Source organism: Alligator sinensis, unplaced genomic scaffold (genome assembly GCF_000455745.1).
Source record: "Alligator sinensis unplaced genomic scaffold, ASM45574v1 scaffold313_1, whole genome shotgun sequence".
NCBI classification, from domain to species: domain Eukaryota; kingdom Metazoa; phylum Chordata; order Crocodylia; family Alligatoridae; genus Alligator; species Alligator sinensis.
Window position 1 is genome coordinate 1,270,489 of NW_005841939.1, and position 10,207 is coordinate 1,280,695.

At 40.4% G+C, this 10,207-nt stretch overlaps 1 protein-coding gene across 4 annotated transcripts in view; it reads left to right on the forward strand.

Annotated features, from left to right (window-relative positions):
- Nucleotides 1–2,664: 2,664 nt before the first annotated feature.
- Nucleotides 2,665–10,207, forward strand: part of LIN28B (lin-28 homolog B) — a 133,019-nt gene continuing 125,476 nt past the window's right edge. For 3 of the 4 annotated variants that reach the window (XM_025199220.1, XM_025199223.1, XM_025199222.1), the window contains exons 1-2: nucleotides 2,665–2,875; nucleotides 3,704–3,891. In XM_025199220.1, coding sequence (XP_025055005.1) covers nucleotides 2,866–2,875; nucleotides 3,704–3,891 — 198 coding nt within the window. In that variant the 5' untranslated portion in view covers nucleotides 2,665–2,865. The remainder of the gene's footprint in view (nucleotides 2,876–3,703; nucleotides 3,892–10,207) is intronic. The other variant, XM_025199221.1, reaches the window with a different exon arrangement.

The window sequence follows — 10,207 nt, forward strand, 5'->3', positions numbered from 1 at the left end:
TCTAAATATTCTCCTCTTCAGCCGTCCTGAAGACGATTGTAATTAGTAGTAGCATTATTGCTGTGGTTATCATAATCATTATAACTATTACTACTACTACTATGTTTATAGTGGGATTAAATATATATTCCTCATATATAATCATTACTACTACTACTATTACTATGTTTATAGTGGGATTAAATATATATTCTTCAAATATGATCATTACTATTACTACTACTGTCACAATTATTATTATTATTATGATTATTATTATGTTTATAGTTGAATTAAATATATATTCTTCATATATGAAAAATCTCTCCTTATAATCGTTCAGGTGTATAAAGTGATGTGGCTACTGATTTCGCCTAGTACAAAAAATCGTAGTCATAACAGAGGGGAAAGGGGGAAAAAAGTGGTGGTCTATTGCACGAATGTGTAAGGGAGGTCAATGTAGGAAGTCGACCTCCACTGTTGAAATAACCTATAGGAAATTTACGGTTGAAGACTGCAAAGGAATTTCAGGATTTAGAGCTTCTGCTCCACTTGCCAGATTGCTTGTATTCTTACACTTTTGCCCACCCCCGCTCCTTTCTACCAAATGTTCAGAACACCTTGGTATTTCAAACAGAAATGAAATGCGATTGAAAGCGATTCGTGCACTTCCCTGGGGGGGGAAAGCAACAGAAGGCGTAAACAGGCCCATCAGAGCAAAGGGGGTTTTCTCAATTGGGCAGACTGATTGACGCCACTTCCAAAACAACAGCAAGTGCCTTGCAATGCCATAAAAACCCATTTCACCAAGATCTGCGTGGATCACACAGTCAGTTGGTTTTTTTGGTTTGTTTTTTTCCATGCATGTATTTTCGACGTGGATGGGCTCGGAGCGGAGGGGTAAAGCAACTTCAGTAAGAAAAGAATTCATAGCAGTGCCGGAAGATTTTAACTAAGGCTAAACTGATCTAGTCTAAGCTAAATTTTAAATGGGCAGAGGATATGTAGTGTATGCAGAGTTTCTGTGAATTGGCTGTCTGGTGAAGGAGGGGGCGGGGTGGAGAAAAAGACCCATGTTCATATCTACCCAAAACAAGGTATTTTGTCCACGTCCTTCACGCCGAAGGAAAAAGAAGAAAATAGGCACTTTTAAGCTATCCCTCCCCTCCTCCAGCCTATTAAAACGTATTAATTGGGTAGTGGAGCTGTGGAACTGACGTGTACGTGTACGCGTGTGTATGCTAATGTGCCTGAGTCCCTAGGAAATTCATGAAGGGATGTATAAGCTATCCAGCCCATCTCATACACACACACATGCACACATACACACACTCACACATAAGTGTGAGAGTAGGTGTGGGAGTCATATATATATATCTATACATATAGATATATATATACACACACACGGTCATATGGGGTGGGAGTGTGTGTATGTGATGTGTCTATAGATATATAGATATATAAAACCGTATATATATAGATATATATATATATATATATATCCGCGTCAGCTTGTGTGTTGGACTCCCACACCCACTAGATTTAAAATTGCAGCCTCCAGGCCAACACTATTCCCCTTCCCTTTGTCTTCTTTTTCCAGCTCCCTCTCTCTTCTCATCTTCCTCCTCCCTTCCTTCTCCTCCTTTTCTCTTTTAGCCCTTCCTCCTCCTCCTCCACCATGCTCCTGGGTAACAATCGCTGCTGATTGAGGTTCACTCTAATGTTAGACTTGGAAACTGGGCTCTTATTTAGGAAGTCATTAATCACATCCCCTCCCCCGGAAAGAGATGGCGGAGAAACCTGTGAAGTACAATCCCTCACCCCATCCCCCATAGAAATGTTTTGAAATGCTAAACCCTCAACACATTGTGAACCATATTAAGGTGAGATCGCGTTTCCGGCATGCTTTTAATTTGAATATGGAATTAAGTCATGTAAAACAAAGGAAGGAACCCCAGCGACCATCTACGTGCTTGCTTAGATCGAGTGTGTAGAGACACTGAATCTAAAGTTTCCCTGGGAAAGTTATTCTGCTGGAAGTTAACATAAAAAGGTGACTACCCTCTGAAACACTGAGAACAAGTCAAATTTTGGCCAGCAATATGAAAAAATCAATAGAATAGACGAAAAACAAAGGGCCAGTTATAATGGAAATGTGCTTAGCTATTGAAATGTGCTCAGCTGCTTTTGTTAAGGAAGTAGCGGCATTAGCGTGGTGAATATTGTGTGTACAAAGTAACTTGCAGTTAGGTGGGCATGTGTACATACATGCTCCATGCCTGACATTGCGTGCACATGAGCATGCTTGATCCTGATCGTAGGTTCGTGGATCCTCCCCCCTGTACATGTATGGTAATAACCTCAGCCGCCTGGTTGTGCGGACACGTGTACAACTCTCGAGAGGTGTACAAGGAGTTACATAGCACTTGGGTGATAGGAAGTGCACTGATCTCTGCAGATTTGTCCATTCCCCCGCTCCGCGAAACCCCTCAACCCACGTCATCTTGATTTCCCGTAAAAGAAGTGTGCAAATGAGCTGATAGTCACCGCGTTTGCCATTTCTTGTTCATTCATAAATTATTGCGGTGTGTCAGCCTGGTTGAAATGGCGATTGGCTACTCCTGCCTCTTGCCAACCCCTTAAGGAGCCGATGTGAAATTAGTAGCGAGCGAGCATGTAATTGACCAAGTCACGTGTGCGCAGGGGGCCAGGAACGGAGGGAGCGAGAAGGGGAAAAATCAAAAGAGGGAAAGCACATTAGACCATGCGAGCTAAATTTGTGATCGTTCAACATCAGGATGTTAGATTGATGCAGAAGACCACTTCGATCCAAAGGGAAAGTTTGCATCTCACGAGTTTGGAGCCGAGGGCCCGTGGAGCAACATGGCCGAAGGTTAATTTTCTTTTTCTATTGTTTTACTATGATTTTCTCTCTCGCTTGCTCGCTCCTCCTGCCCACCCCCCTTTTTTTTTCTTAACCCAACTATGCATTACCCTTTTTGATCAGCTCGCGCAAGGGGGCTTTCTGCAACCCTGTTGTTACGGCTCTCCAAAACTGTTCCGCACCGCCCACCCCGATTCACGACTTGAAAAGCGTTCAGGGGGGCTATTGTTTGAATTGTTCCTGTTTGATTAAGCGCAAGTTTCAGCGGCGGGATGAGGGACCGTCTGTACACCTGTCCCCCCAACTTTAATCGAAACTGTATTCCGGGCAGGGATGGATGCACGCTGGCAAACAGCAGCGGAGCCCCCGCTGCATGTGCAATAACAAGTTGTTGTGCAATCTCGACCCAATTTTTTTTTTTTTTTTGGTGCTCTTCTTCTCTCCCCCCTCCCCACCGGCCCCTCGCCTTTCAAGGAGAGAGCAATTTGGCTGCTAGTCCTCTTGGGAAATGGGATCGGTTTTAAACCAGCAATATTCAAGTAAAGTATCGTGGGTGGCTGGAAGATGGAGTGAAATTAAAAAAAAAAAAAAAAGTCTGTTGAGAAACGTGGATTTCTCCGTGCGGCAGAGAGAGGGAAAAGGGAGAGAGCAAGATCATACGGCTGCCTTTCCCCCTGTTGCCCCGCAGGGTTTGGGGGGTTTCTGCCCCGGTGGAAAGGCGGTGATCGCCTAGTGCGGGCGTGCTCCGCTCCGCAGCACCCGCACCGGGATAGGCGCTCTTTGCCGGACATCTCGTGTTCTGATTTTTCCCCCCTTTTTCTTTGTTTTCGTCCTCAGCAGGGGCGAGTAAAGGTGGAGACGAGCCCGGGAAGCTGCCGGAGCAAGAAGAGGAGGAGGACTCCCAGGTTTGGCGTGGGACAGGCCATTGCAAATGGTTCAACGTGCGCATGGGATTCGGGTTCATCTCCATGATCAGTCGGGAGGGCAGCCCTTTGGAGTCGCCGGTGGATGTCTTTGTACACCAAGTAAGGCTCACTGTTGTCTCCCATTTTCTACCCGGTCCCCCTCACCTCAGGCTCCGTTATTAGCGGCCCTCTGGCTTCCCGGGGACGAGGGAGACGAGCTCTCCTGCTAGAGTGATTGTGCTACAGAGGTCATTGTTACCAATAAATAGATGCAGGCATTACAGCCTGCCCGATCCGAGCTGCTGATTGCACGTCCCCATTCAAAACTTCAGAGCAGAGCATCTGTGGCGGGCGGGTGGCGACCTGCCTCCTCTGGCCTGGAGGGTTTTGCTGAAGGACATTGTGGCTCTTAACAGTTTACTCCTCGGCTGGAGCCCTCTTCTCTCTGGCTGCTGCTTCTCCTTCTCTTTCTAATCACATGTCCCATTTTAATAGTGTTCAGCTTTATCATCTGCTCGGGAGCTTCCTAGGTCCTTTTCCTGCAAAGGTCAAGGAAGAAAACAGACAGAATAAGATACATAAATGCCTTAGATCAGATTCAATAGGATACATACATCCCTTAGAACATCAGATTCAAAATCATTTTAGCAGCCTTCTTCCTTTACAATTCATTTGAGATATTTTATTTTTTCTCGTTTGTCTCAGATTATTTTTGTGCAAATAAACATGCGATTTAAGAGTTTTATCTTGTACATGTGAAAACAAGCATGGGGTAATTAAGATCTGACTCAACACTGGGTATTGGGGTTTTCTTGTTTTGTTTTTAATGTTTCTCTTCTGGAAAATGTGTGCAGGAGAGAGAGAGAGAACACGAAAGGCGCTATCTCTTTAAGGCCACTATTCAGAAAGCATGTGGTCATTGTTTATATCTTTAAACACCTGACTGTTGCTTACATGCTTATTTTTGAGTGTCTGCCTCACCTTCCTGCCTTTCTTGGAAGGTGTTTCAGGTGCAATGAATGTTCATCAGGAGGGTCAGAGAACTTTCCCCACGGTTTGTAAGAAAAGAGTGTGTGGACCTTCCCCATGCTTGTATTAATCCAAAACTGCAACAGTGTCTTGAATTTCACTAATCTGCTTAAAAGTGTTGAGCTGTTGTTCAAAGAACTAAAGAGGAAGATTTACAAAGTAACAGAGACCCTTTTGGGGTTCAGCTCTGGCCATGTCAGGAAAGATAAAGGCATTTTCATGTCCATTTTATATGACGTTTTCAGAGAAACGAGGGGAGGTTTTGTTTTATGATTATACAAGGCTTTATTGTTCTGTTTCTGTCTGGATGGCCTAGTTTTGTTCACATCTAGTTGTACATTTGGGCTAATTTCACGATTCACATTCAAGGAATATACTTATGATGAAGCTGATAAGAGGTAACTGAAACCTAGGGAACAATGCCTTGCTGGCACGTTGCCTTGCCCCTTGTGGTGGTGTTTGAGTAGATTTTTGACCTTGTTGTGTTATTTCCACCGCTGCCTCCAGAGCCTAGTCATCAGTATTATCTGTTTACATGTGGAATGAGGTATAAACTGTGAAATCAAATAGAGGTTTTATTGTTAATATAAAAGAAAGGCTACTTGGTTTTAATTTCTTACATTTCCTACTTTGTGCTGAAAGTGAAGCTGCTCCTTCCTTGCAGCTATTTTTTCTGAGTTTGAATTATTGAAATCCTTATCAAATCTGATTGCAGTCAGTCTCTTTGCCCTCTACCCCTGTCTTTGAACCTTCTTTAAGTCATGAAATTGCTCTTTACAAACCCATTACTTAACCTTATAAATGAAGGGAGGAAACAACTTCTAATCATACTTTTCTTACACTTTGTTCTCTTTTCGTTTCTGACATGGAAAACCAAATGTCCAAAGGACAGCAATTTTATTAATAAAATAAATCTACTTGAAACAGGGGTATTCTTATACTTGAGTAACTGCAGGAAGTGTTAAACTATCACTATGGAGAGGAATTAGGTAGTAAAATAAATCATGTTTATTTATTTACATAATGGAAAATATTCATAGAAGAGCAAAAGATAATCTAATAAATTTGTGGAAAATTTGGAAGTCAATTTGTCTTTTGTGTCACTTACAAGATGTGGACATTCAATAAGCTAAAATGAGTTAGTTGGTCTCTGCAAAGAGGGAAGCATTTGAAATGTAAATGTTTGCAGATGTTGTATTAATATACATGCCATCAATTTTTTATAGATTTTAAGATGTCTGCTGATATGCAGTGCACAAAAGCTTGTGCCTCATAGTGTTAAACTCTGAACTTCAATTATTTTGGCTATTTCTCAGATACATATCTTAATGTACTAATTTATCAGTGATTCACACAGCATCACGCTTAAGACAATAAATAAATTAGTTTTCTCTCTTTCATTTACTTTTTCTCCCTTGTGAAATCTTGCATAAGCATAGTGTTTTCATGCTTTCTCCCTTCGTTTGGTGAACAGTAACATTTTCTGCTCAAAAAGGTTTAATATAATCAGAAGAAAGCACTATCTTATTATAGTTTAATACAGAATACATTATGATACCTGGCTAAGTTATAGGAAAGTGACTAAGGCAGTCACAAAGCTTAAACCAGAAATATTATGTGAGAATACATTTAATACTTTTACAGTAGTGTCTAGCTTCATTTTCTAAAGTTCTACTCATTCAGTTATTTATTAATCATGTGAGTAGCCCCAATGAAGTCAGAAGGATTGCTCATGTGATAAAAGGTTTGAAATCATTTTATGAATCTGTCATGAAAAATATTAGCGTATCCTATTTCATAACTAGCATGTCTTCTAATGCAACATGCACACACACAGTGGCATGGTGGGCAAACAGCTACCCTGCAACCTTTTTGCTAGTATGTATTGTTGAATTGTACATATTAATGATGTGAAAAAATACATGTCATTTAGGCCAGAACCCTACCAGTGCAGGCTTGCTCTCTACAAAACCATTTTTAGGGCCTTGTTTGCTCAAAATATCAACTTTCTAAATGATTAAGAATTTTACCCTGTTTGCTTTATTTATTTCAAGCCTAGGAAAAGTCACTGAAAAGACTTTTCTTATACTTAGTCCTAGTTCTTTTTACTAATTGTATTCATTATACCAAGTGTTATTTACGTGTAATAATAATTTCTCTTCTGATCTTAACACCCCTCAATTATTTGTGGACTACAGCTATCCTCTATGTTCAGTCACTGCTCCGCTAAGCTGTTTATATTTAAAATTTTAATTTACAGTCCAGTACTTCTGTGCACATATCTATTTAAGTCAGTGGAGATTCTGTGCATGGAGTACTTGAAGTAGTGAGCTTTTAACCTTTCCTTCTAAGTCTTTCATTTCAGTATTCTAATCACTGTGATTGATCTTTTGTGAAATACCTTCAGTTTGTTACTATGTTTCTAAAATGTGGTACCTGGGTGGAAACAAGTCTGAGTGATTTGTGTGTGTGTAATGCAAATAGGGTATGTTTGTAAATATTTACATTTAAGTCCTTTTCCATTTTTGCTTGCATCTTTCTGCCTATATAGCTAACATCTTAAAGTTTAATGACCATGTTTTTCATTCTTTTCTGGAAAATGTAAAAGGCTAACTACTCTTCTTTTAAATTTGACCTCAACTAAATTTCATGAATCTATTTTTTTTTTTGTAAAAGAAACATAGTAAGCCAAATTCAGGCTGGTGGAACTTCGTTGACTTCAGTTAAGTTGTAGGTTAGTGGATTTGGTTAATATTAGCATCTACACCAGTGATTCTCACCCAGGGTGCCACACCACCCTGGGATGGTTTGAGATTCTTTCAACAGTGCCAAGGAGTGCTAAGCAATGTTAGCACTGTTGGGTGTGCAAACACAATTCACAGTATATACCCAGAGATTGCCAATAGGAATCCATAGTATTAAAAATACTCTGACCTACTTACTGTCTTTCTGAGTTCTTTACAACAGGAAGATTGCTCTATTTTTCTGAGGTGAAAAAACAAGTGAAAACTAAGAGCTGGCATTTTTAAGGGGTGCCTTGAATCTCAAAAAGTTGAGAGCTACCAATCCACAGTTTATATCAACTGATGTGGAAGTCATAATAGAATATCCCTCCCTTGCTATGAGCTCTTCCACAGATTTTTGCATGACTAGTCCCTATTAACCTTTAGTAGGAGCTGCATGTCCTTCTCAAAGGACAAAATTGAGTATAGTGAAAGTGCAATGACATAACCTTCTTGTGACATTGCATATGTTTAAGTGAAGCTGTTTAAAAAGTTCATAGTTTTATAAAATAAGGGTTTTAGGTGGTGGTTGAGTCCCAAGATCAGAGCAAAAAGGTTTTCTTTTGTAGTAAGTTTCAATGCATATGTGCTTGAACATAATTTCTGGAAGCTGCTGGGTGGGTACAAATTACTTTAGTTTATTCTGGAAAAAATGTTTAAATTCTGTGGTTTGCCTGATAACCCATGTGGCTGCAAAAAGGCATATAGGCTTTAAGTGTAAACAGGCACAATTAATAGGTGTTGATATACATGACAGCTGCATAAGATAATTCTTTCCGAATTTCAAGGACAAGCTTAGATACATTATTTTGTTTTAGGGCCTGGTCTTGCAATCCAAAATTATTTTTTTCTTAACTGTGTGTGTGTGTGTGTGTGTGTGTGCGTGTGTGTGTGTGTGTGTGTGTGTATGCATAAAATGTTTTAAATCAGTATTTAGATCAGAATATTTGTTGATGTTCTTGTTATTATTGAGCACTATTTAAAAAAAAACTTTTAAAGTGTATTTTTTTCTAGTATTATTATAGGTTACACTTGAGACTAATGTGACTGGAAGAAGTGACAGGGTTCCCCACCATCACCTTCATTTAGTTTACTTTATGCATTTCACAGCACTCTATGTACTGTTAATTTCACATTTGTCCCTATTTTAGTTGGTCCTTAAAATGGGTTTAATTGCAAGAGCAGAAACACTGAAATAATAAGGGATGTGAGTGTAAAGCCAAACATTTCACTGCGGAATTTAAGTGCAGATACAATAAGAGACTATTAATCTGTTTTTTAATCATTAAATTTCTCCTTAAATTAAGCACCTAATCCTGTATCCTATTGATGTTAACTAAGGAACCTGAAATGTTGTTGGCATAGGAAATACGGGATGCAACAGTATATCTGATTTTAAAATAGGATTTGAAAAAAGTACTCACTGAAAATATTGAATAAGTGGGATGAATATCAGCCTGTGCTTTGCTGCGTCCTTTTTAAGTATAGTACTTTCCATGTACAGCTTACCCCTCCTAACCTGTGTCCCTTAGTTTGTGCTGGGATCCACACAAGTCCAGTTCCAATCTGAAAGAAAATGGATTGCAGGGATTTCAAGAAGGAAAGCTGAGAAGCCAAAGGGAGGTGGGGGAGGGGGAGAGCCTGCCAGTGAGCAAGTGTGGAGCAAGGGTGTCAGAGAGGAAGTGACAGGAGATCAGACCTGCAGTAAAAATCAGCATGAGGTGCTTAGATGTGCTCAAGGTTCTGAGTTAAGTCACTGGTACTCTGGACTGTCACCTGCATGGGCAGTCTGAGCCTAGCTCAGTCATGAACTGGTAACATGGGAGAATGTCAGGACAAGCTAGTAGACTGTTCGCTGTATTTGGCATTCTGAGACAGCTCACATCTACTGGAATCAGGAGCACAAGGGTTGGGTGTTTTGGAAACAGCTCAAATTGCAGAGAATGTTCAATTTTTGGTGGAGAAGACCCAGAACAAAAATTCTGTGCTATCAGAGTTCTTGGGCGACTGTTATAAAACGAACCTTCCAAGTCCTAACTATGGTGTGGTAAATATGCAACAGACTTTTACAAGGACTTGTAAGTTTAAGATAATTAGCTGAGCCAACTTATCTTTTGGAATTTTAAGTTACGGCGCTCTCATCTGTTATAGATGCCTTTTGAACAGAATCTATTTACATTTAAAACCTGCATCGGAGCACATGTTTAACCTATAGAATGACATGCATGCAATATTGAAGTCAGGGAAAAGACAGCCACTGAAGCCAGCTGGTGTTGACACAGTGTCTGTCTTGCTCAACAAGTGCACCTAATAAATGTTTCCAAGTATGCACACATTGTATAGGAGGGCACCTGTAATAGATGACTGCTTGTAACCACATACCCCTTCCAAAAGCAGAGGAGAACATGAACTTGCAGATCATTCTCCAGAACATAAGGAACAAGTTGTGCTGTTTGGAACAATGTGTGCATCTCATCTGAAAAGACATCAGCCATCACCGACTGTTGTTGTCCTAAAGTGGTGCTTAGAGGCTACTGTCAGAGACCAGAAGAGAGAGAGAGAGAGAGAGAGAGAGAGAGAGAGAGAGAGAGAGAGAGAGAGAGAGGGTGTGTGTGTGTGTGTGT